The sequence below is a fragment of the Vitis riparia genome, chromosome 5 (assembly GCF_004353265.1).
Source record: "Vitis riparia cultivar Riparia Gloire de Montpellier isolate 1030 chromosome 5, EGFV_Vit.rip_1.0, whole genome shotgun sequence".
Classification (NCBI taxonomy): Eukaryota; Viridiplantae; Streptophyta; class Magnoliopsida; order Vitales; family Vitaceae; genus Vitis; species Vitis riparia.
The window spans coordinates 9,186,633-9,214,160 of record NC_048435.1 but is presented as its reverse complement, the minus strand read 5'-3'; the positions used below and the strand labels follow the sequence as shown (position 1 = coordinate 9,214,160).

The 27,528-nt window shown below is 31.8% G+C and overlaps 5 protein-coding genes across 5 annotated transcripts in view; 3 read left to right on the top strand and 2 right to left on the bottom strand.

Moving 5' to 3' along the window:
- The first annotated feature begins 14,702 nt into the window (after positions 1 to 14,702).
- Positions 14,703 to 15,962, top strand: LOC117915142 (F-box protein At2g05970-like). Its single transcript, XM_034830721.1, has one exon. It carries the CDS (start codon positions 14,703 to 14,705, stop codon positions 15,960 to 15,962), a length of 1,260 nt encoding a protein of 419 aa, XP_034686612.1.
- A 979-nt stretch (positions 15,963 to 16,941) lies between these two features.
- LOC117915141 (F-box protein DOR-like) lies at positions 16,942 to 18,078 on the bottom strand. The gene has a single exon (XM_034830719.1). The coding sequence runs from the start codon at positions 18,076 to 18,078 to the stop codon at positions 16,942 to 16,944; it is 1,137 nt and encodes a 378-aa protein (XP_034686610.1).
- Positions 18,079 to 20,084: 2,006 nt separating this feature from the next.
- LOC117915140 (F-box protein At2g26160-like) lies at positions 20,085 to 21,277 on the top strand. The gene has a single exon (XM_034830718.1). The coding sequence runs from the start codon at positions 20,171 to 20,173 to the stop codon at positions 21,275 to 21,277; it is 1,107 nt and encodes a 368-aa protein (XP_034686609.1). The 5' UTR covers positions 20,085 to 20,170.
- Positions 21,278 to 22,509: 1,232 nt separating this feature from the next.
- LOC117915139 (F-box protein SKIP23-like) lies at positions 22,510 to 23,628 on the top strand. The gene has a single exon (XM_034830717.1). It carries the CDS (start codon positions 22,510 to 22,512, stop codon positions 23,626 to 23,628), a length of 1,119 nt encoding a protein of 372 aa, XP_034686608.1.
- Positions 23,629 to 24,187: 559 nt separating this feature from the next.
- LOC117915137 (DNA mismatch repair protein MSH1, mitochondrial) overlaps positions 24,188 to 27,528 on the bottom strand; it is an 81,834-nt gene continuing 78,493 nt past the window's right edge. Inside the window, exons 24-26 of the mRNA XM_034830716.1 lie at positions 27,008 to 27,307; positions 24,887 to 25,618; positions 24,188 to 24,605 (exon numbers count right to left, since the gene is read on the bottom strand). Coding sequence (XP_034686607.1) covers positions 24,375 to 24,605; positions 24,887 to 25,618; positions 27,008 to 27,307 — 1,263 coding nt within the window. The 3' untranslated portion in view covers positions 24,188 to 24,374. The remainder of the gene's footprint in view (positions 24,606 to 24,886; positions 25,619 to 27,007; positions 27,308 to 27,528) is intronic.

Below are 27,528 nucleotides of genomic sequence, written 5' to 3'. Positions count from 1 at the left end.
TTGTTCAATATGTGCCTCTTCGGGGGCTTCTTGTTCAATATGTGCCGTTTCGGGGGCTTCTTATTCAATATGTGCCTCTTTAGAGGCTTTTTGCATTATTTGTGCCTCTTCTAGGGCTATAGATTTATCAATTTTAAAATGATCAGTCATTTTGATGGTCTCTTCTAGAGTGCCAAGTTTTTCTTGGGTTCTCATCTTCTGGGGAGTTACATCCTTTGAGCCGATAAGTCTACACGTTTCAGGCGTATCTTAAATTCATTTGTTAACTGTCCTATAGGGACATTTAACAAATCACGCTTTATATCTTATGATCTCATTATTCTCATTGCGCTTTCGCACAAATACCCATTTGTACCCAACAGGTTTTACATCTTTAGGTGTTTGGACTACAGGTCCAAAAACTTCTCGTTTTGTTAATGAGTTTAACTCTACCTGTATAGATTCTTTCCATTTTGGCCAATCATTTCTATGTCGACATTCTTCTATATTTCGTGGTTTGGGATCTTCATCATTTCTTATGACTTCAGAGGTCACTTGGAAAGCAAAAATATTGTTAATAACAATATTATTTCGATCCCATTTTTCTCCCGTGTGTACATAACTTACTGAGATCTCACAATTTTTCAGGTACCTGTGCCTCTTTAGGCCTTTCTTTCAATATGTGCCTCTTCGGGGGCTTCTTGTTCAATATGTGCCACTTCGAGGGCTTCTTATTCAATATGTGCCTCTTTAGAGGCTTTTTGCATTATTTGTGCCTCTTTTAGGGCTATAGATTTATCAATTTTAAAATGATCAGTCATTTTGATGGTCTCTTCTAGAGTGCCAAGTTTTTCTTGGGTTCTCATCTTCCGGGGAGTTACATCCTTTGAGCCGATAGGTCTACACGTTTCAGGCGTATCTTAAATTCATTTGTTAACTGTCCTACAGGGACATCAATCCATGCTGGAGTATTTGCAGCCGGAATATGTGACTTTGTCACTTTTTTTGTATCAATGAATGCATCTGGTAATTGATTTGCAAGATTTTGCAAATGAATGATCCTTTGAACTTCTAGTTCATATTGATTTGTACGAGGATCAAGATGGGTCATAGTAGATGTCTTCCAACTAATTTCTCGTTGTTCTTCAAGAATCGACTTTTATTCCCCTAATGATGGGAAAACACTCTCATTAAAATGACAATCCGTAAAGCGGGTTGTAAAAACATTGCCTATCAAAGGTTCAAGATATCTTATGATCATGGAGGAAAATATCGGGATATATCGGCGATATATCGCCGATATATCTTGTATCGGGAGGCGGCAACACGACATTTTGAGAAGAAAAATCGGAGGAGAGATATTTCCGTAAATATCGCCAAAATATCGGCGATATATCGGCGATATATCGGTTCAGGGAGATATATCGGAGATTTTTTGAAAAAATCGTCTCTGGTGGCAAAATATCGGTGATATATCGCCGATATATCGGAGATATATCGCTGATTTTTTTGTGATATTTCCCCTCCTTCATGCAACGTGATCTGATGGCCCAGATCACGCCCGTGTTGATCCGACGGCCTAGATGTGATTCCAATGGTAATATGGCGATCCAACGGCCAGATTGCTCCCAATTTTTTATCCAATGGCCAAAATTGATTTTCAACGGTAAATTAATATTCCAACGGCTATTTTGGCCCAAATTTATTCTATAAATAGCCCAAATTTCATCTATTTCATCCATTTTTGCTTTCATTCTTCATTTGCTCTCTCATTACTCCAATTTTTATTAAGGTTGCTCAATTATTTAATCATTTTAAGGTATATTTTTTTAAAATTGTAATTAATTTTGTTTGCAATTGTAATTAATTCATGTATTTTCAATTAATTAGTATGTTTGCAATATGGATGATTTAATGCTATTTTTACATTCAATTGTAATTAAATTTTATATTTTTATTGAATTAACTTAGGTTAATTTGATTATTTAATTATAAATTGATATGTTTATTTTAGATGATTATTTGTGATTTATTTTCATAGTTAGAATTAAATTAAACTAGTTAACTTAGCTAAATTATTTAATTAATTTAATTAACATGAACTAGTATATTTTGAATATGAAATATGTTTATTTAATGAATTTAATGTGTACAAATTATTGATATTTAATGAAATGAAATATTTTATGTGACTTTATAATGAGAACAATTACAAAATTAACATTTCTTATAGATCGACATGATATAATTACATCTAATATCGCAAATTATATTATATATATATATATATATATATCAATTTTTTCAATAAAACAACTTTAAAATGTCCATTATACTTCTAATTATATTATTATGAGGTTTTCCTTACATTTCTATGAGTTTTTAATAATTTTAAACCTACGGATATTTTTTTCCAGAATATCTACCGATATATCTCCGATATATCCGATATATCCGTAAAATCGAAGTACCGATATATCCGTGATTACCGATATTTTCCTCCATGCTTATGATAGATGGAGAATCAAAACCTACATAAATCCCAAGTCTTTGTTGGGGACCCATTTTAGTGCGTTGTGTAGGTGCAATTGGTACATATACTGCACAACCAAAGATTTGTAAGTGAGAGATATTTGGTTATTTTTTAAGCACAAGTTGTGAAGAGGAGTATTAATGGTAAATTGTAGGTCGAATAAGGACTAAAGCTGCAGCATGCATAATAGCATGCCCCCAGGCAGAAGTAGGTAATTTGGTTTTCATTAGTAATGGTCGAGCTATTAATTGGAGACGTTTGATGAAGGATTCTGCTAAACCATTTTGGGTATGAGTATGAGCAACATGATGCTCAATATTTATCCCTACTGACATGCAATAGTCAATGAATGTTTGAGAAGTAAATTCGTCAACATTATCAAGACGTATTGTCTTAATCGGATAATCTAGAAATTATGCTCGTAATATGATTATTTGTGCAAGGAGTCTATCAAAGGCAACGTTACGTGTAGAAAGGAGACAAACATGTGACCACCTAGTAGAAGCATTTATTAAGATCATAAAATAACGGAATGGTCCACATGGTGGATGGATAGACCCACATATGTCCCCATGTATTCTTTCTAAAAAGACTGGTGACTCATATATGACTTCAGTAAAAGATGGTCTGATTATCAATTTATCTTGTGAGCAAGCAACACTTGAGTATTCATTGGGCGAAAGAATCTTCTGGTTCTTTAGTGGATGCCTATGTGAGTGTTCGATTATTCGACGCATCATTGAAGACCCTAGGTGACCTAGCTTGTCATGCCAAAGGACAAAAACTTTTGGGTCATCGAACTTTTGGTTCACGACAACATATGATTCAATAGGCTTTATAGTTGTATGATACAACCCAGAGGAGAAAGCCGAGAGTTTTTCCATTATAAGCTTTTGGCCAGATATAATGGAAGTAATGTAAAGATATTCTACATTATCTTCATTCATAGTTTCAATATGATATCCATTTCTGCGGATATCTTTAAAATTGAGCAAATTTCTTTTGGATTTGCCAGAATATAAAGCGAATCAACAATAATATAAATATGTAAAATTTTATTCTATATAAATAACTTCAAGTTTAAGATACGAGAATTACATTCAGAACAATTCGTGCTGATAAGGTGTTGTAAAACAAGGACAAATATAATGCAAATCAAAGCAGTAAAGATAAATATATCTTACTTTGATATATAATATGGAAGAATGAATCAAAGAAGAGAAATGAGAAAGTGAAAGAGAGAGAGAGAGAGAGAGAGAGAGAGAGAAGAGAGAGAGAGAGAGAGAGAATGAGAGGAAGAACTTTTCTTTCTTTTCTCGGGATGCTCTTACATGGGGTGTAAGAAGCCTTTTATAGGCTTCATAATATGAACTCCCATTACCCATCTTAAAGATGAGTAAATGGAGTTCATAATGACCATCAATGTGGTCATTCACTACTCTTCATTTACAACACAAATAAAATAATAAAAATAAATCATATGAAAGAGACGCAACATATGATTCAATAGGCTTTATAGTTGTATGATACAACCCAGAGGAGAAAGCCGAGAGTTTTTCCATTATAAGCTTCTATCCAGATATAATGGAAGTAATGTAAAGATATTCTATATTATCTTCATTCATAGTTTCAATATGATATCCATTTCTGTCGATATCTTTAAAACTGAGCAAATTTCTTCTGGATTTGCTAGAATATAAAGCGTCATTTATATGGAATCTAGTTCCATTTGGCAACGTTATGTTTGCTCTTCCAGAGCCTTCAACTAAGTTTGTAATACCATATATGGTACTTACATTAGCTTTTATTAATGTTAATTCGAGGAAATATTTTTTATCTCGAAGAATTGTGTGCGTGGTCACACAGTCTGCGAGACATACATCATCCTCATTCATCTTGAGACCAAATAACACATGAATTTCAGATATAACAAAAAAAACAAGGCATAATGTAAATAACAAAGTAAATCAGATGTAAATATAAGACATAATAATATATTATTTCATATATAAAGTAACATCAATCAATGTTAATTTTCTCATCATTTATCAAATGGTCTATTTTTTCATTGGGACCTCCAAAGAAATCAATGTCATAGTAGGTTAGGTCCAATCCATCACCATCGGTAAAGTTCATCTCTATCTTTTTTTCTTTAGCTTTTATTGATGCTTGGTAAAGGTCAACCAAATGTTTGGGCGTACGATAGGTACGCGACCAATGCCCCTTCATACCACATCTATAAAAATTATTCTCATAGTTCTTAGGAGGTTTATCTTGTAAATGCTTCCCATTTTCTTGTATTGTCTCAGTATTGTTCCACTTCTAGTGGTGCAATGAGGCTTTCATTTTTTGAGAATTATTACTATAAGAACCATGGTATTGGGGGTTTCTTCCACGACCACGACCACGTCCTCGTCCTCGTCCACAAGTTTGGGACGATATTGCATTCACTTCAGGGAATGGTTCAGATCCAGTTGGACGAGACAGGTGATTTTTCATCAAAAGCTCATTATTTTGTTCAGCAACAAGAAGACATGATATTAATTCAGAATATTTTGTAAATCTACGCTCTCGATATTGTTGTTGCAAGAGCACATTCGAGGCATGAAACGTAGTAAAAGTTTTCTTTAACATATCTTCCTCTGTGATTTTTTCTCCACACAGCTTTAATTGAGAGCTGATTTTGAAAAGTGCGGAGTTGTATTCATTAACATTTTTAAAATCTTGCAACCTTAGGTGCATTCAATCATATCGAGCTTTTGGGAGAATCACAGTTTTCTGGTGGTCATATCTTTCCTTCAAATTAATCCATAGAGTAAAAGGATCCTTTACCGTAAGATACTCATTTTTTAAACCTTCATGGAGGTGATGACGAAGGAAAATCAATGCTTTTGCGCGATCCTGCAGGGATGCTTAATTTCCTTGTTTGATCGTAGCTCTAAGGTTCATTGCATCAAGATGTAATTCAGCATCAAGGATCCAAGATAGATAGTTCTTTCCCGAAATGTCAAGTGCCACAAATTCGAGTTTTGTGATATTCGACATTGTCAAATAACTTCATATATATGACAAAACAATATTATTAGAATCAGTTATAATAACTTGATAACATTGGTATAACTTTGATTATAAACAAAATCAAATAATTTGTTTATAACTTTTAACAATATGTAACAAAACAAATCAACAATAATATAAATATGTAAAATTTTATTCTATATAAATAACTTCAAGTTTAAGATACGAGAATTACCTTCAGAACAATTCGTGCTAATAATGCGTTGTAAAATAAGGACAAATATAATGCAAATAAAAGTAGTAAAGATAAATATATCTTACTTTGATATATAATATGGAAGAAGGAATCAAAGAAGAGAATTGAGAAAGTGAAAGAGAGAGAGAGAGAGAGAGAATGAGAGGAAGAACTTTTCTTTCTTTTCTCGGGATGCTCTTACATGGGGTGTAAGAAGTTTTTTATAGGCTTCATAATATGAACTCCCATTACCCATCTTAAATATGAATAAATGGAGTTCATAATGACCATTAATGTGGTCATTCACTACTCTTCATTTACAACAAATTTCAATTTTTTTTTTTTTTTTTGTGTTTTTTTCTTCTTTTCTATTCCCTGTTAAGTATTACTCATTTCTAACTTTTTGTTTTTTGTTTTCTTTTTCTTCCAATCTATATTTCTATTTTATGTCAAATAAAAAGCAATAATTTTTTTTTTCATTTTTAAAGATATTGAATCTTTTTTACTCTTATTATAAGCAAGGATAAAATTTTTGGGATTTTTCATCCAAATATTTGTTATCTTTTAGTTTAATTTTCATTTTTTATTTTAAATTTATATTACCCTTTCATTTATATTTTTTATATTTTCCGCATTAACCATATTTTAAAAAATTTTAAAATTGACTATCACTTCACTCTTATTATATATATATCCTTTGAGCTTTTTAATTTTTGATGTTTTTATTTTAAAATTTTTAAAATTTTTAAAAAGATAAATTTATTGAAAAAATAACTAAAATATGAAGTTCTAATATTATATTAATAATTTTTCTTATCTAGATAAACTAATGCAAAGTATTTTGACTCACAACAAGAAGATTATACAATCTTTTAGTGAAACTTTAGAAATTAAATTTCAAATAAAATATGTTATATAAAATTTTATCTAAAAATTATTGAAAGTGGTATTTAATTTTTTTTTTGTTGACTTTCAAAATTATTTAATTTTTTACTTGAAAAGTAATAGAACATGTTTACAAAAAAAAAAAAAAATTATTTTTTCATTTTTTAAATAAATGAGTATAAATATATTAAAAGAATTAAAGATAATCTTAGTAAAAAATTTGATAAACATGATTATAATTTTAAATATATATTCATTTGGATAAAATTTCACAAAAAATATATATATATAGTGGAAAGAAAGAAAATTGCTAAAACTACAAAAACAAAATATGCAATTACAAAATTTTGATGATGAAATTTAAAAATAAAATTCAAAACAATTCTTGAGTGAGAGAATTAGAGTGGGGTGTGGACCCTGCATTTCGGCTCATGTGTTTCCCACTCGATGACGAGCTCGATTTTTATTTTGAAAAATGATTTTATTTATTCAAAAATGACTTGGAGTCGCCACTTATTTTTGTTTTATTTTTTTTCAATTCCTCAATCAACTCACTTTAAAACATCAAGAGTAATGGAGCACTCATTCAGTGTGTTATTCTGCCAGCAATAGGGTCCATAGACTCACTGAAATTCACACTTCAGCTTGCTGTAACGGGAATACATATTCAAACACCCGAAACTTTGATATTTACATGGAGGTTCATGAAACGCAGCCATGATGATCATCTTTGACATGAACTATATGCTTGTCAGTCTGCACTTCATCCTTGTACCATTGATATTCCATTTTCTGCAAGTAGGAAAAGCCTTTTCGATTTGTCAAGTCAGCATAAGAAGGCATTGATTCCACAAAAGACACACTGGCAGACTCATACTCCTGAATACTCACAACAACCCCTCGAATTGTGTCCCTATATTCTGGTAAATGCATACGCCAGAAATACTCCACACAAGAGAATGAAACCAGTATTCTTATTGAAATTTCCATTTGATTTTCCTTGGTGAATTTTCCTTCCCATATATCAAACAGACACAGTAAATCGTTTTTTCAAATGGTGATTCTACATTCGCGATCTTCAGACTTTATCACAAGACTTCAAGTCTATAGTGTGCTGGAAATTCGTTATCTCAGAAAATCCATCGTCAAAACCAAACCAAGGCACACCACTCTCATGTCCCATTCAATTAAGAACAGAGGAAACACATGAAAAGAGCCTTTATAAAAATAGAGTATAAAAACATAAAATTAATGAGTGAAGCCCTGTTTCATTGTTTCATCCACGGGCTTGCAAGAGGATTGGGAGACTATGGGTTCATACAAAACAGGGGAGTAAATTCTGAGATATCTCACAATGAAGCTAAAAACAGATTCAAGTTGCTTTTCAACGAAGCCAAGAAGGGAAAATGATAAAATAATATCAACGAATCCATGGTTAATTTAGAGATCATTGAAAGCTAAAAATACAACTTGGAAAGACATACCCAAAACAAGAAAATGATATCCAGAAACAAAAACAAAGAAGATAACAAACAGGGTCCATACCTGAAAAACCTCATCACAAGCGAAAGCTCACCTGACTTCAAGCTCTCACGAAAACTCCCTAAGCTACCTCAGAAAATCAGTCTGCTCTCCAACCTCTGAATATCCAGCTTGCTTCTCAAGAATGTCTTTCTAAGCTCTCCAAAACTTTCCTCTCTGCTACCCCTCTCAAAAACCCCTCTGCTCAAAACTATCTTCCAGCTAGTAACAAAAGCACCCTGCTCCCCCTGCGGTCGCTTGCTCCTCTCGCTCTCATCCAGACTTGCCCCCCCATAAGAAAATCTTGTTCTTTTCTCTTCACCTCGTTCTTCTCCACTCTCTGCAGAATATCCTCTCTTCTCTTCTACCAGATTTTCCCCTCCAAAAATATCTCCTAACCAACCTCTCAAAAAAAGCCACCCTACTCTGCCAGCATGAAAAGCCCCCTCTGAAAAGGCCCCTTACTCTACAGAGGACACTCCCCCTATAACAGAAACGTTCTCCTCCTTGAAGATCCTTCACATGTGTCACTTCTTGATAGCTCCTCAAAAAACACTATCTAATTCCATACCAGCCAATTAAAAGATGCCATGCGGTCTCCTAGGGTTGTGACACTTGGCAACACAAGCTGCATGAAAAGTGAGCCCCAAATGGGGGTCTACATGGGGAAAAATCCTTGAGTGGAAAAAAAATGGGAAATTTTTTCAAAATCACTTGAAATCCTTAACAAAAAGTAGTCTTATACACCCTTATACAGTTAGTAAATTTGTTTTGTACAGTTAGTGTAATACTATAGACCCCCATTTTTGGGTTATTCTTGTAGGTGTTTATTTTACCAGGTGTTAGAATTTTATATGGCCACTTTCCCTCTTTATGGTGCATTTCCCATTTCCTTGTGATTTTTCCATTTTAAATTAGGTTTCTAAAATCTGCTTTCCATCAAAATAATCTGAGTCTTTTTAAACTTCATCCTTAGAAAATAAAATTCCATTGAAATAAAGGTTTGCTGCCATATTTCTTTCCAGCAAGCGCATTTCACAAATTCCTCTCGGTCTTTAATAATTTTTCCGATCTTCACGTTTTTTTTTAATAATCATGAATAATTCTATAATTTCAAGTAATGAAATTTATGGAGTTAATTCATGCTAAAATAAATCGGGCTTTGGTGGGGCCCAACATTTGTGATTTTCTCATTGATTGATTGATTGTTATGCTTAACTAATTTGCCTCACTCCATGACATGCATGCGATTATTCCATGTTCGTTTACTAACCTTTGTTTTCCATGAAGTAATCAACTCATTACTCAGGTACACTCTCTGTCTTTCTTGTTCATTCGATTATCTTTAGATTGATATTATTTTGGTATTCATGTTTAATCAATCAATTACCACACTCGCTTTAATGTCTTTAGTAGAGACCCATTTTATAGGCTTAGAGGAGTGCTATGGTTTTTACCGTACCTTCCCAATAAGTAACCTGACCCCCGAGCCTAGATTTGGTTTTTCACAAACCTTCTTTTTCAAATAAGGAGTAACACTTAGAGTTTTCTTTCTTATTTTGTTTTCCTTTTAAAATAAAACAAAAATAAGTGACAACTCCAAAACTTTTCAAAAATCATTTTTCAAAATATAAAAAGTGAGTCGCGCCATTCGAGTGGGAAACGCATGCTTCCAGAAATGCGAGGTCCACAAATACCCTTATACAATAACTCAAATTTCATACATCGTCTCATGAATATTTGATAATAGGTCAGTTAACCATGTTTGCATTGATTTGGTTTTAAAAAAGAAGAAAATTGTTGTATAATTTTGTTCTACAATTGTCATAAGTGAGGTACCTATTGAAATGATTATATACAAGTTAGATAAAATGCATGAGATGAATGTATGTTAAACCAATGTGTGTAAGGAATGTCACCCATCCTCGGTTAGAGGAAATAAACAAACAAGTTTTTCAGAATCACTTAAAATCATTCACAAATGATAGTCTTGTACACCCTTATACAGTTAGTATATTTGTCATGTACACTTAGTGTAAATACTTTGTATAGTGACCAAAATTCCATATACCCCCTACTCAATGTGTAACCATAGTTAGGTTAACCATGTTTTTATTGGTTTAGTTCAAAAAATAGTGGAAGATGGAAAAACAAAATTTTCTGTCAAACATCATTAGTGGGATAAATATTCGAATTGTCATGTGTGAGTTAAATAAAATGCATAAGATGAGTGTGTGATAGAGGAATGCATACCTTGAAAGTGTGCAATCCTTAGATGACAAGACAAAAAAAAGAGTTGTCCAAAATTGATTGAAATCTTACACAAATGATAGCTTTGTATATACCCCTTGTATAGTTAGAACATTTGTTTTGTACAGTTAGAACATTTGTCTTGTCTAATTGAACATTTACCTTATACAATTAATATAACACCCTTATACAATAGTACAAATTTCATTCATATGCATACATTATGTGTCTACATATGATGTGTGAACCATGTTTCTAATGGTTTGATTTAGAAAATGATATAAAAAGTAAAAACAAAATTTTTCCCTAAACATCATTATTAGGGTAAGTATTTGAATTGTCATATACGAGTTAAATAAAGTACATGAAATGAAAGAATTTGTGGTAGGAGAACGTATAATCCATATATGACGAGAAAAAAAAAGTTGTTCAAAATGTACAGTCTTATACACCCCTTGTACAATTAGTGTAATAGGCTTGTATAATGATATAAATTTTATAAATATGTATAAATTATGTTCACATGAGTGTGTAAACTATGTTCCCAATAGTTTGACATTTAAAATAATTAAAACAAATAAAATCATTATTTTATTTTATTTTCAATGCAAAATGTAATTAAAAATAAGACAAAGAAATTACTTAAAAACTATTATTTAAGCCAAATTTATTTATTTATTTCCTTTTATTTTTGGAAATAAAGAAAAAAAAATAAAAAATTTATTTAACCATAAGAAATATAAATATAAGTTCGGTTAGAAAATACCAAATTTATTTATTTATTTCATTTTATTTTTGGAATTAAAGAAAAAATAATAATAAAAAAATTATTTAACCTTAAAAAATATTAATAAAAGATATGTTAAAAAATAGAAATAACCCCAAATTTATTTAATTATTTCATTTTATTTATTTAAATTGGAAAGTAATTTATTTTAATAGATCAAAATGTGCACAATTAATCTATTAATTTGTTAATTATGGATATATTAAAATTTTTCTATTAGACAAAAAATAAATAAAGAAAATAAAATTAAAAAGATTAATAAATATATATAATTTAGTTATTTAATTATTTTTTATGTAAAAGATAGTCCCACAAAAAACACATAATTGACTTAATTCCTTTGTTTAATTGTCAACATACTATATATATATATATATATATATATATATATATTATTTTGTTATTAAAATAACTAATGGAAAAAAATAAAAATGGATAATCAATGAATGAAATTTAATTTTTTTTAATTATTTTCATATAAAAAAATAGTACTAAACAAGGTTTTTAATTTTTATTTTTAAAAATAGTTTTCATTTTTTTTAATTAAATGTTTTTTCAAAAAGAGAATATAAAAAATATAAATCATATTACCACTTTTTTAGAAAGCATTTTTTAAAATAGTTTTTGAATGTAATTTTTATTTATTTATAATTTAAAATAGAAAATAATGCTGATTTTCAATTATTTATATAAAAAAACAATGAAAAATCCAAATGGTTGAAATAAAATTATTATGGTTGCATAATAATGGTGCAATAAAGACCAAAAAAACTTATGTGAAAGGTTAATGGGTATTTTAATCCATCACTATTTTGTATCCTTAAAATCAATTAGAGGTAATATATGAAAATTTGAAGGGTATATTGGTCTCTTAATATCTTATATCGTTTCCATCAATTATATAAGTTACAATATCTTATATCGTTTCCATCAATTATATAAGTTACATGAATCAAAGCTTAATTTTTGGGTAGCTTAATTTTTGGGTCCAGTTGGACTCAGAACACAATTGTCCCATAATAAAGTTAAATATTATATAATTTTTTTTAATTATTTAATAAAATTTATAAAAAAATAATTTTAATAAAATATAAAATAAAATAAAATATTTAAAATTTTAAGTATCTATCTTTTAAAAAATATTGTAGCATGAAAACCTTATACACATATTTATTCTGTAATTAATTATTTTTTTTCGATAAATTTTTTTCCTAAAATTTTAAGAAATACAAAAATATTAATTTTATTTAAATAGGATTTCTTAAACATAATATTTCTTAAACTTTTACAAAACTAATATAATAATCCTATTCAAATAAGATTTCTAACTCTTATCAAATTAAAATAAAAATAAATTATATTTCCATCATAATCTTCTAAACAGAAAAAGGGAGATCCCAATTTTATGGCATATGTTAAAATTAGAAAATAACTAAGTTTTAAACTAATATATATATATATATATATATATATATATATAGAGAGAGAGAGAGAGAGAGAGAGAGAGAGAGAGAGAGAGAGAGATATCTTTCCAAGTAAGCCACGAGTTTTTTTTTTTTTTTACATATATATATTTGTTATAAAGAATATATTAGAAAAATGTAGTCATAAGTTTAGATTTTCAATTTTATATATTTGAGAAATATTAATTTTATAACTATTAATATTTTTGTTTGACAAATATTAGTTTTCTTTATACTACTATCAAAATAAGATGTGCCATGCATGCCATTAAAATTAATTATTTTATATTTTATTTAAAAAATAATAATCTTTTATATTTTATTTAGAAAAATTATAGGAAGTACATGAGATGAGACACACAAAAATCCTTAAATAAGTAATTAAAAAACTTAAATAAAAACAAAAACATATAAAATTCAAATTAACATTTAAATTACATTATCAAGAAGTAATACAAAGAATAACTAACATTCTAGATATTTCAGGGACCATCAAGTCGCATCTTCTCCTTGGTGGATTAGATGATTAAATAGACATTGTATCATGTATTGATTCCCAACAAGTCATATAGCCTCACAATTCCAATGTCTACTTCAATATTGACATCCGTCTTTGCTAAAAAAATGGAACAAATTAGAAGAAATCTTGACGGATATTAATTAGATATTTTATAGTTGGTAATTAAATTAATAAGAATGATAATTAGATCTTCTATATTTAAATAATAATTAATAATAATTTAAATTTATAAAGTGTGGAATAAAAGAAGTTTCTAGGATAATACTAATACATGTTATATCATCCAAAATTAATGCACGTAGGCTTACAAGAGACCTAACCTCGTCTATTGATATAAGCTTTATCTTTGCCTTCATTTAATACCTGGATTTCAAAATTGGCAAGATGCTAACCTGGTACCAATAACATTATTAAAGAATCTAATTGCTAAAGAGGATGGTAGGATTTATTGACCTAACCCAATTTAATTTTTTGATTTCAGTAGTCAACAAGTAAATAAGATAGTATGATATATTGACAGAATTATCACAACTCTGTATTTATTATGAGATTATTGTTTATCTTGATCATGATTATGACTATGATTCGAGTGGGCGTTAGGTATATGTTAAAATAGTGACCCTTTCTAATAGGTATCAACAATTAGGTGAAGGGCAAAATTTAGTTATTTTTGCCAAAAAAGACAAAAAAAAAAAAAAAAACAAGCTCTTGTTAGTCTTATCAACACGTGTACACCAACAAGCAACTTCTCAGTATGATGATCCAAACTCATTTTGTTTTCCATTTTATGTTTTGCATGACAAAGATCCACTTCCAATCGTTGGTAAATTTTTTGACATAAAAGCAGAAAAAGCAATCAATCGGTTTATTACATCCCAATACAATTGAAAGCAATAGATAGAAAGTTAGAAAGGGAAGAGTTAGAAACCAGTAATGAAGAGAATGTATGAACCCAAGGTATGACCCAACTCGACTTCCAACTCGATGCATTCAAGCTGAGCTCAACCTAAACTAAAATTATTAAATTTGGATTAACTTGCCTGAGTAACAGTTATGTAATTTTGTATTTAATCACCAAAATAAGAGAATTACATATTCTTTATTATAGAAAAATATACCCACATTTTTTTTAAAATATAAATTTGTTGAATATTCTTTTATTAAAATAAATTTATTTGTACAAAATTTATCATGTTACATGGAAATTATGATTTTATAATTAAAAAAATGGAAATGAAATATTAGTATAATATGGGCATAATATAAATAAAAAATAAAAAAATAAAAAATACAATAAATTAAAGAAATCAAACGGTGTCATACTAGTATACTACTTTGGAACCACAAAGGAAACTAATTCAAATAAAAAAATTGGAACGAAATAAGAAAACCCATTGAAATAGAATCCTTCTTTGAAAAGAAATAAGGAAAGTCATTGAAATAAAATCCTTCTGTAGAAAGACCAGGGAACTATAAAATCTTCATATTTCTCAAATCAATCGAAAGCTTCAATGGGGATTAAAAGAAAGCGCGATGCACCCTGGTCGGAGCTCCAAATCGATACATTGGAATGCATTTTGAGAAGATTGTCCTTCCTCGACATTCTTCGCTTTAAAAGGGTATGTAGTTGGTGGTTTTCGGTTGCAGAAAGCTATGTGTCTTCTTCATGTTACCGTCTTTGTTTCCAAACACCATGGCTCCTTCTTCCTGGGCCAGAAGAGAAGGAAGATGATGATGATGATGAAGGGGAAGGTGGTCTTTGTTTCTTCAATCTGGATGAGAAAAGGGAGTACAGAGATGTTTGCATGTGTAGGGAGGTTTATGAAGGTTGCTGTGTGGGGTCCTCTCATGGCTGGTTGGTTCTTTTGGACAAAACAGCAAATCTGAGTCTCTTTAACCCCTTTTCGGGTGCTCGAATTCAAGTTGGTTCATTGAGAGAAGGTTTGGAGTTTACTGATGTTGATGCATACACTGTCAGGGAAGATCCCAGGGCCTTTGTTCCTAAAGCTGTTGTGATGTCCGACAGTAAGAAGAACAAGGACAAGGATGGAGTTGCCCTGATATACGGAAGCAGGAAGAAGCTAGCTTTCTGTAGGTATAGAGATGGCAGATTCATGGGCCTTGATGGTGCTCACCAGCCTTACCACGATATCATATGCTACGATAATGTGGTTTGTGCATTATCGGATATAGGGTCAGTTGAAGTTTGGGATTTTAGTAGGTCTTTTCCTACTAAGATTATGGATACGACGCCTTCCTTTCCCTTGAAAACTGCGAACTTTGGAAGAAGTTTCAGAGATCTTTATTCGAGCCATTTTTATTTGGTGGAATCATGCGGGGAGCTTCTGTTTGTGGTGAGGTTTATAGGAGAATTTGTGGATGGGGATGGGAAACCAGTTCGAGAGGCAGACCTCCTTGATGATGAGGACATCCAACCCAAGATTTGTCCCTACAAGACGTTGTTGTTCCATGTTTACAGGCTTGACCGCCATCAGAAAAAATGGGAAGAGATGGAGACCTTGGGGGATCAAGTAGTGTTTTTGGGTGGAAACCACTCAATGGCTTTAAGGGTTGGAGATTGCCCAGGATGCGTAAAGGATTCAATTTACTTCACAGACTCTTATTGGGAACGAGTGGATGAAGATTACTCATATGGGGGTCATGATATGGGGTATTACAACTTGAGAGATAGAATCGTGAAGCCATTTTATGACACTCAGTGCTGCAAGATGAAGCCCACACCATTTTGGATCATCCCTAATCTCTGGTAGATGAATGCAGGATATATACTTGTGTTTTCAAATTGTTTGACACCCTAGAATTTAATTTCCAATTTTTTGGGTACATAAATCATGTAGGAAGTTTCTAATTTCGATTTTGGGTATTTTTTTGTAATTGACTATTGACTAATTGTCTTCCAAATTAATTCAATGTTGACTTTCCAAAAAATGGGTGCGCATGCATATGGGTTTGAGCTTACTTCACTTGTATGAATGCAAGATTCTTGAAAAAGGAAAGGAGTCGATGGATTTGATTTACCTTTTGGCGATCTCAATATAGTGTTGATGTTAGGGTTGCAAAAATTTAGATGGTATTTGTTTTTTGGACGTTTTATTAAAAGTAATTTGTTTTTAGAATTTAGGTTGATTTTTATTTTTTATTTTTTCATGACTTATTATAAATTTTTTATTAAATAAAAAAGGTCAAAATATGTAATTTTTTTAAATAAAAAAAATAATATATTATTTTTATTTTTACTTTTTAATACTTAATAAAAATAAAATACTATAAAAACAAATAATTTAATATTTAATACTATTAAGTATTAAGGTTTTATTTAAAATTAAGTGAAAAAACATACCTATCCGCTTACAAATAACATTTAAACATCAGTATGCATGGCAGCCGGCAACTATTAACGCCAAAATAGTTTTCATTTTCTCGAACACCAAGCATGCACTAGAGAAAAACACCGACACCGAACTATTTACATTAAGAAAAAGATTGAAGCAGTCCTCAACATCAATTTATTCTTATCAAATTCAAGAAACCGGCTTCGCACAAGATTCTAAAACCCTTAAAAGCACTATATATATATATATATATATGCATGGCGATTGGCAACTATTAACACCAAAACAAGCCAATACCGAGGAGTGGGTATGGTAATAAAACTGATGGAAACTTTTAACAGTGAATCAATGATCCTTACTTGCTAAACCTGAAACTCAAAAGACAAGAATCAAAACACTAATGCCTGCAAATTTCCTTCAAAGATACAAGACTTTCCGCGTACTCAGAGACTTCACTACAATAAATAGATGGATAAGGAACATTCCAATCATTCTGAGGCAGCCCAGATAAAACGTCCCTCCTCGGACTCTCTTCCTCTAAGTTACAGTGAACCACGTACCAGTCTCTAAACAAGTGGTTGGGAATCAAGGTAATCTCACCACCATCAATCGAAGTAACGCAAAAAGGACCAAGTCCTGGGTAGCCTTGCATCCAACATTCCGGCAGCATAATTCTCTTCTGGCTCCAAACTCCATTTAAAGAATCCTCCAATTTCCACATTATCATAACATCACTAATGCTTTTCGCCACCTCTTGGTAGTCTACAATGACGATGTGCCCACCGATTTGTATCATGCTCGACGTGTCACTCGTCCATACGGGGGCTGCAGGAGGGAGGGGGACCCATCGGAACTTCTCTTCTCCGACGTGGAATGCTATCATACTGTTTTGCATGACCACACGAGAATGGTCTATTTCAATAGCCCTAGCCTTAGTCCAATATATGGTTCCGTTGAGGCAAATCCCTCTTGTGTCCAACAAAGCTTCTGGGGCATCTTTGATGATTCTCCATGCGTCGCTACCCAGAGTGAAAATCTCATACTTGGGGCCCCAGGAATCCGCCATCCATGCCCTCAGGATTTTGTAGGTCTTGGTGGAAGGGTCGAACCCTAGAGAGTTGCACTGGAAAAATAAGTCAGGATCTGAGAAGAATGGGGGTGGAAGAGTCACGTGTTCTCGAGTGCTAGGGTTGCAGACACGCACGCGATGGGATTGTTTCGGAGAGTATTGCCCATAGATACAAATTAAACCGTTCACCGATTGAGAAATATTCCAGTGAGAGAATCCGGGGATACGGTGAGCTTCTCCCTCGTTTATGCAGAAGAGAGTACGCTTCCTGTCAGGGTCGCGCATGTCCGGGAAGGAGATGAGGAGGGCGGAGGCTGAACGGGATTGATGGGCCTCAACAAACAATGGGTCGGAAATCATAGACCGCCAGCTCTTGCAAACACATCTGAATCGGAGTAGGGATTTGACGGGAAGGTGGGTGAGTATACCAAAAACTAAGTCATTAGGGACTGAAACTGGATTCATCTTCATTCTGGGTGTGTGTGATTTTCCCAAACACCTAACATGCAGTGTTAGAGAGAGGAACGCCACAGCCAAACGATCTACGAGGATTAAATGATAAAAATAGGAATTTCACATCATCAACAATTCCTCTATTTCCTCATCATCAAATTCTTAGGATTTTTTATTTTTTTAAGTTTCCTTTTCATACACCAAATTCCACCTTAATTTCCGTTATCGTTTGCCATCTAATCATCCTTTTGGTAACAATAGATTCTCATATATCTTCTCAAATAATTAAGTTAAAAAAATAATTATTTTATTTATTTAAGTTTTTAAACAAAATTTTATTTCTTAAAATAATTCAAAATTATTTTTAAGAATTAAGATTAAATACAAAATTTTAAAAATTATTTTTCAAGATATTTTCAAGCAAACCTTTTATTTTTTAAATTAAATTTTCAAACCATAAAAATACAACATATCACAACATTTAAAGTTTCTTCGGAAGGTTTATTTATTTAAATACAAAGTTACCAACAAGGAGATAACTATTGTGATTTTAAATTTAAATAAATAATTTATTTAGATTTAATTTCTCCATGAAGGTTTTTTCTTTTTTTTTTTTTTTTTTAAATATAAAATTTTATTTTTATTTTAGATTTTATAAAATATTTTGTAAGAGAAATTCCATTTGAATAGGATTATAATTTTAATTTTTTAAGATTAACTTTTGGCGATCAAGTTAATATCCACTTACAAATAACATTTAAATTTTTTTAATAATATTATTGCTATTTTTATATATTTCTAAATATAATATAATATATTCTTGGATTTTTTGCAAAATTTTTATGACATGGCAATCATAGGAATTTGGATTTTTTTTTATTTTAAAAATGCATATTTTATGGTTGGTTAGTTTCATGGTACTCTTTTATTATTAATTTTGTTTGTAATTTTCTTTCTTCTGTTTTTTCATTATGACTATTGTTCATTTTATTACCTATAATGTTAATATTGAAATAGTAATATCACTGTTAATATTATATTTTAATATTAAATATAAATAAATAACAAATGATATTTATATTAATATTAAAATATTAAAATTATAAATAATAATGAATAAATAAATAAAATGAAAAAAATACAAAAGGTAAAGGTGAAATGTATCAAAAAGATAAAATAGCATGAGGGTAAAATTTAAAACTTTTAGATTACGTTTGGTTCTTGGGAAAAAAAATGTTCTAAAAAATTACCTTAAATTTTAAAATCAACTTAGCCACATTTATGATTTTATATGAATAGAGAAATTATTTAGAGAAAAAAAAAGAGAGAAAAAGAGAAAATAGTTGAATAAAACTTTCATAGTTTGTATGTAATCAAGTGATGAAATAAGAGAATTACATATTATGGTAAAAAGATAAATTTGTTGATATCTTTTTATTTATTTTTAATAGTATAAATCAAAATTTATATGTATAAATTTTATTACATGATATATACTTATTATTTTAAAATAAAAATAACAATTTAGATTATAAAAAGTTTATAGCCCAATTTTTATATTTGATAAGTATTAAGTTTACCCTTACTAATATTTATATTTGATAAATTTTTATTTTTATTTTAACTAAAAATAAAAATAGAGAGAAGATATTAATGAAATTTTTGCATTTATATGTCTAAGTAAAAAGTCTGAATATTCAAATTGTATTTTTGTTTATAATGGTATAATCACACTTTTAGACTTATGCAATATATAGTTTTATCATTATAAAAAAAAAATTGCAATTTGAATAAATTTTACATATAAAAATAAATTATTGAATTTAAATCTATTTTTTATTTTTTAGATTCTTCCTCTCTATTAAGTGATTTATTTTTGGTTGTTTGGAAAAGAAAATCTCAAATTGATCTTATAATATTTTATGATGGATTAAATTTTTAGGAGTATGAATATTTTTAAAGTTTCCTTCGATTTGCTTTAGAAAACTATTTTGTTAAGATTGCGTCTATAAATATGATATTGTAGGTAAGTTAGATATCAAAAACTGAGTGGACAGAGAGCAAAGGTCTATCTATCAGGTTTTGGCAATCTTTCCGAACATCAATGGCGCTTCAAAGAAAGTTCTGTCCTTGTTTCCAAACACCATGGCTCCTGCTTCCTTGTGGCCCAGTAGAAGAGGAGGAACATGATGACGAAGGGGAACTCGGTATTTCCTTTTCTAATCTGGGTGAGAAAAAGAAGCAAAGAGACGTTTGTGGGGAGATTTATGAAGGTTGTTGCGTTGGGTCCTCTCATGGCTGGTTGGTGCTTTTGGACAAAACAGCAAATCTGAGTGTCTTCAATCCCTTTTTGGGTGCTCAAATTCAAGTCGGTTCTTTGAAAGAAGGTTTGGAGTTTACTGATGTTGATGCATGCACTGTTAAGGAAGATCCCAGGGCCTTTGTTCCCAAAGCTATTGTGATGTTTGATTATAAGAAGAACAAGGATGGAGTTGTCCTGATCTATGGAAGCAGGAAAAAGTTGGCTTTCTGTAGGTACAGAGATGGCAGATTCATGGACCTTGAAGGAGCCCACCAGCCTTACCACGATATCATATGCTACGATGATGTGGTTTGTGCATTATCGGATACAGGATCAGTTGAAGTTTGGGATATTAGTGGGTCTTTTCCTACTAAGATTATGGATATGGAGCCTCCCTTTCCCTTGAAAACTGCAAACTTCGGAAGAAGTTTCAGAGATCTTTATTCCATCCATTTTTACTTGGTGGAATCATGTGGAGAGCTTCTGTTTATCGTGAGGTTTATAGGAGAATTTGCGAATGGAGATGGGAAACCAGTTCGAGAGGCAGACCTCCTTGGTGATGAGGACATCCAACCCAAGATTCGTCCCTATAAGACGTTGTTGTTCCATGTTTACAGGCTTGACCGCTATAAGATAAAATGGGTAGAGATGGAGAGCTTGGGGGATCAAGTGGTGTTTCTAGGTGGAAACCACTCAATGTCCTTAAGGGTTGGAGATTGTCCAGGATGCGTAAAGGATACAATTTACTTCACAGACTCTTATTGGGAAGGAGTGGATGATGATTACTCATATGGGGGTCACGACATGGGGTATTACAACTTGAGAGATAGAAGTGTGCAGCGATTCTATGACACTCACCGTTGCAAGATGAAGCACACACCCTTTTGGGTCGTTTCTAATCCGTGGTAGATGAAAGCAGGATATATTTTTTAGGTTTTGAAATTGTTTTATACCTAGAATTTTAATTTCCAATTATTTTTGGTACCTGAATCATGTAGGAAGTTTGTAATTTTTATTTTGGGTATTTTCTTTCATATTTGTAGTTGAGTATTGAGGTCTTCCAAATGAATTCAATTTAGAGTTTCCACCAAGTGGGTGTGCATGCATGGGTTTCATGGTATGAATGCAAGATTCTTGAATAAGGAAAGGTGTAGTGGATGGATTCGATTCAACTTTTGGCAATCACAATATAACATTCATGCAAGGGTTGCAATATGTTAATATCCGCTTACAAATAACATTTATTTATTTATAATAATATTATTATTATTTAATTCAATTATGATAATTTTTACAATTATTTTACCGGTTTGCATTTTTAGAAATAGAAAAAAAAAAGAAAAAGAATCAACTATTTTTTTTTTAATCTACAAATAAAATGAAGCATCTATTTTTTTTCATCCAAAATTTTTTGATATAAAATTTAAATTTTCTTATTAAAATTATTTTAATTAAATTATGATATTTTTTTTAGAGATAAACATTATGTAAATAATTTTTTTTATTGTAAAGGTAAACATTATTTAAATTAATTAATTAAATAAAATAATGAATAGAATGCAAGCCTATATAAGTGTTGATTGGGGCATTTTAGGGAAAAAAAAGGTGGACAAATATTTCACTCTTTTATACATAATAATATAATATAAATATAGATTTTTTTTTTTTTGTAATTTTATTTCTTTCTTCTATTTTGTTATAATTACTATTATTCACTTTATTAGCCATAATGTTAATATTGAAATAGTAGTAATAATGTTGATATTATATTTTAATATTAAAATAAATAATACTATATCAATGAATAACAAACAATATTTATATTAATATTAAATTATAAATAATAAAGTGAATAATAATAATAATAATTAGCCTAGAACTAAAATACATTTGAAAAATATTTCAATACCGGATTAATGATATTTCATCATTTTGTTTCTAAAATATAATTAAAATATTCTTCCTTCTATATTTTAGGAGTACGAAGATTTTAAAAGATTCGATTTAGGTGAGTTACTATTTTGAGTTTGATTAAGTTTAGGAAACTATTTGTTTAAGATTGCCTCTATAAATATGAAAGAGAGGAGCAAAGATCTATCAAGTCTTGCATAAGAGATCTTTCCGACAATCTTTCCAAATCAATGGCGCTTGAAGGAGAGTTCAGTCCTTGTTTCCAAACCCCATGGCTCATGCTTCCTTCTGGCCGAGTAGAAGAGGGGGAAGAGGATGGTGAAGGGGAAAGCGCTATCTCTTTTTTCAATCTGGCTGAGAAAATTGAGTACAGAGACGTTTGCATGTGTGGGGAGGTTTATGAAGGTGGTTGCATTGGGTCTTCTCATGGCTGGTTAGTGCTTTTGGACGAAACAGCAAATTTGAGTGTCTTCAATCCTTTTTCGGGTGCTCAAATTCAAGTTGGTTCCTTGAAAGAAGGTTTGGAGTTTACTGATGTTGATGCATACACGGTTAAGGAAGATCCCAGGGCCTTTGTTCCCAAAGCTATTGTGATGTCTGATGGTGAGAAGAACAAGGACAAGGATGGAGTTGTCCTGATATACGGAAGCAGGAAGAAGCTGGCTTTCTGTACGTATAGAGATGGTAAATTCATGGACCTTGATGGAGCTCACCAGCCTTACCATGATATCATATACTTCGACAATGTGATTTGTGCATTATCGGATACAGGGTCAGTTGAAGTTTGGGATTTTAGTGGGTCTTTTCCTACTAAGATTATGGATATGACGCCTTCCTTTCCCTTGAAAACTGCAAACTTTGGAAGAAGCTTCAAAGATCTTTATTCAAGCCATTTTTACTTGGTGGAATCATGTGGGGAGCTTTTGTTTGTGGTGAGGTTTATAGGAGAATTTGTGGATGGGGATGGGAAACCAGTTCAAGAGGCAGACCTCCTTAGTGATGAGGACACCCAACCCAAGATTTGTCCCTATAAGACGTTGTTGTTCCATGTTTACAGGCTTGACCTCCATGAGAAAAAATGGGTAGAGATGGAGAGCTTGGGGGATCAAGTAGTGTTTTTGGGTGGAAACCACTCGATGTCCTTAAGGGTGGGAGATTGTCCAGGATGTGTAAAGGATTCAATATACTTCACAGACTCTTATTGGGAACGAGTGGATGAAGATTACTCATATGGAGGTCACGACATGGGGTATTACAACTTGAGAGATAGAAGCGTGAAGCCATTTTATGACACTCATCGTTGCAAGATGAAGCCAATACCCTTCTGGCTTGTCCCTAATCCTTGGTAGATAAATTCAAGATACTTGTGTTTTCAAGTTTTTTTGTACCCTAGAATTTAATTTCCATTTTTTTTTTTACCTGAATCATGTAGGAAATTTCTCATTTTGATTTGGGGTATTCTTTTTGTGCTTGACTACCGAGTAATTGTTTTTCAAATTAATTCAATGTTGAGTTTCCCTGGGTTTCCTTGAAGTTGTGTGTTGACGTTACGTGTATAATCTTGCAAGATTCTTGAAAAAGGACATGCGGTGGATTTGATTTACTTTTGACCGTTAACTTAATGCTTGGTTGCAATTCAAGATCGTAATTCAAAATCAATATTATTATTTTATACATATTTCTAAATAGAATAGTTCCGTTGATATATTCTTGGGTTTTTTACAAATATTTTATAACATGGCAATCACAATAATTTTGATTTCTTAAAAAATCAATATTTTATAAGCAGTTGTGTAATCTAAATTCATAAAAGAGTAGATTTTTCAAGACTAATAAATGACGATTTTCATCTCAGCCTCAACCAAAGGCTATATATGAAAGTAAGCATAAAGCGGATAAAAAATGAAGTAGAGAGAAACTGTAGAGCACGCAATATAAATGCATATTTCATCAGGTAGATAATACTAATGCAAGTGGAGCAACAGACATCCAAAAAACCAAAATTGCTGCAGCCACTTTCATCTGGTTTTTGTCATTCAAGTACATATTTCAAAGATGGAACCATTCTACAAAATGGGTGGCAAGGAGCGCAGGCTCATTGATGCAAGGTCACAACTTCCATGGAGTGATCCGATGTGCCAAAATTTCGGTGTTTACCATCAGCTCTATTGACCAATTGGAACCCCTGGACAGGCAGCTGGTTGATGAGAAGCGTTTCGAGTTGGCATGCCAAGCTCTTCCCTGGGACCACAAAATAAAGGAACGAGGCCTTCTGCATTCCTTCCTTTGATCGATGCGCACGGACTCTGCCTTCAAGATCATCTGTCTGTGCCACAATAACGCAAAGATGGAATTCAGCAAGTAAGAAGGATTTTAACTTCAACAAGTTGACACCTAATTTAACTGTAATGGAGACCAATCTCAATGCACCACATACTGGAAGCAAAAGGCTGCTCAGGCCATTACAGCCTATTACTAATTCATTTTTCCAGCATTTCCAACAAATGTAGAAATAGAAACAAACCTTCACTTCCATGATGTGGCACTTTCTTGTGCAAAGTTGCTAATAATACAAAACAGAAACTAATGATGTTAAAAGGGAAATACCTCTCCAACATAAAGTTTCTTATCAGTGCTAAACAACACATACACACTTGAAGCACCAATTGTTGATGGCGGTGGCTGTTCCCCTGGCAAAATGGCCACACAGTTTATCCCTGGAAGTTTTGACGTGTTATTCTGCTTATAGAGCTCCTTCAGCTTCTTTTGGCAAAGAATGGTGACTGCACTCTCAACTTTCTTATGTAAGACTTCCATTTCATTTGTTGACTCAATTTTAGGACAAATAGTTCCCCCTGTAATTCTACTTAATTGATTATAGACTTCACCTGAAGTATTTACAGTTGTATCAAGACAAAAATGTTCCAGTTCTGTTTCATTTCTTCCTGGTAACAAGTCTTTTGAATAGATTGAAAGATACAGCTCTTCTGCTCTTCGGATAATTGTTTCAGGAATTCCCTCCTTCTGAGCTGTTTCAAAGGCAAGGCTTTCTCTACAGATTCCATCTATCAGCTTCCAGGTCGGTTTTGTTTTGCCATCAACATATTCAGTTCCCATTGCTTTACAAATAGCATTCTTAGTATTCAGTCCCAAGGTAAATATACCATGCAAGTGGGTGGATACAATACCCAGACAACCAATCTTATCAAGAGTTTCAACTATGCTACCAGCAATACATGTCCCCTTTGCTGTTTCTGTTCCTCGGCAGATTTCATCTATCAGCACCAGGCTTCTTGAAGTGGCTCCAGTGATTATAGATCGCATCTCTGACATTTCAATCTGAAAATCAAAATTAAGTGAACATACTGCTGGAGGCATCAAAGACTTGATGATTAAAAGTAGAAGTTTAGGGATTGATGTAAAGTAAACAATAAAAAAAAAGTCTAAATCAAGTAATAAAACATTATAACAGTGACCAATTTTTGAAGTGGCACATGGCATTGGCATATATTTTACTTGAGTTAAATTACAGGTCCTGGATGTGGGTACGTGTCAGAACACCATTCAGACCCTTCAGGCTGATAGATACATTCAAATGTTCATATCAATAAGAAAACATCCAAAGCAAAAATAATCTTGATGTGTGATGGTATGAAAGTCCACATAATTCTAAAGCTATATGAGAAAATAATAGTTTTTACTTGATTCTAGTTATCTATAATGTTTTAAGGACTGCAGAACCCAGCATGTTCATAATCTAACCGAATTCCATGAAAAAAAGTAGGCACAGGTTCAAAGTAGCTGACACATTTTCCGCAACTATACACATGTCACATAATGTCCTTACAGTCAACAAAGTTAAGGGTACAGATAGAAAGTTATGTGCATTGTGATACAAAAGTTGGTCTTGGCATTCTTCAGAATGACACAGGGCAACAATGTCTACTGGCAGAAGGGACAAGGGGTCTGAAGACCATCTTGAGGAACAGGTGAAGAAGCTAGTTAAGGATATTCATGTTTGTCGCCCTAATGAATTAGTGTAGCAACAGAGGAAGGTTAGGTTGAATTGGACTGCAGGCAAACACAAGCCAATTCCAACCTTAGTTTAAGTTCACATTTCAAACCAACTCGGGGTCAATCCAGTCAGATGGGTAATTACGTTCTTTGAATTTCTTAGTATAGATCGGTAATTAAATTCGTTTTTGTATTTCTTAGTACCTCCAGTATATCATTGTTTAATAAAATATACCATAACATCATGTTGCGTAAAACATGTTGAACAGATGGGATGAAGTAAGTTGCGTAAATCAATATAACTGATTACAATTTCTCAATATAATTGTAAAAATTATATAACAGAAGTGCTATACCAACAACAAACCTCAGGAGGTGTCTAATATCTTACAAACAAAACTCAGGAGATGTTATGCTGTTTCAAGCAGTCCGAGAGATCAGCAAGATACTAAAAAGACTCTCAAACCATTGAGCTCTCTGATATTTTTCAAAAACAAAACTCAGGAGCTGTCATGCTAATTCAAGAACTCCTAGATGTCAGCAAGATATTAAAACTTCAAGGGAAATTAAATATATGCATAGATTTGTGTGTGTGCGCAAGTGTGCTTGTGTGTGTTGGAGCCAGAAGGATAGGCATACATTCATGCAAAGCAGTCTGGACTATCATCATAAACAGTTAATTTGTAGCATAAATGCCATGAAGCAATACCACACCTGAAATGAACTTTTTCCATCAGCTGGGCTATCATAAGATTTCATGTGAAGCATAATAGAATCAAAATGAGGAATCAAGGCCGATTCTGCAGGCACCATAAATCCACATATTCCAAGTAATGCGGCTGCACAAATTGATCGAAGCAAACTTGATTTACCACCCCCATTAGGTCCTGTCAAAAGAAACAATGATTTCATATCAACTGTATTATGCACAGCACTGCCTTGTGCCACGTCCAACCAATATGGTGATAAACCAGTTATCTTCATCCAATTAGCTCCATCCAGAGGTTCCATGTCCTGCATTGGACATGCCAGGATGTCACAGATATATAAAAATAGAATTATGATATAATCTCTCTCTCGCTATGAATAATTCTGTTAATGTCTGTGTGTGTGATGCATGATAATAAAATGATGATATAATCGTTATTTGTTAAAAAGGATTATATTAAGTCTCTCTTATCCTTATCGGTTAATATGTGTGTTTGTATTAATGTATATGTAAGTCTACATGCATT

Bases quoted from the DNA above. Each gene is read 5' to 3' on its own strand.
- LOC117915142 (XM_034830721.1), top strand. From the start codon at position 14,703: ATGGGGATTAAAAGAAAGCGCGATGCACCCTGGTCGGAGCTCCAAATC.
- LOC117915141 (XM_034830719.1), bottom strand. From the start codon at position 18,078: ATGAATCCAGTTTCAGTCCCTAATGACTTAGTTTTTGGTATACTCACC.
- LOC117915140 (XM_034830718.1), top strand. From the start codon at position 20,171: ATGGCGCTTCAAAGAAAGTTCTGTCCTTGTTTCCAAACACCATGGCTC.
- LOC117915139 (XM_034830717.1), top strand. From the start codon at position 22,510: ATGGCGCTTGAAGGAGAGTTCAGTCCTTGTTTCCAAACCCCATGGCTC.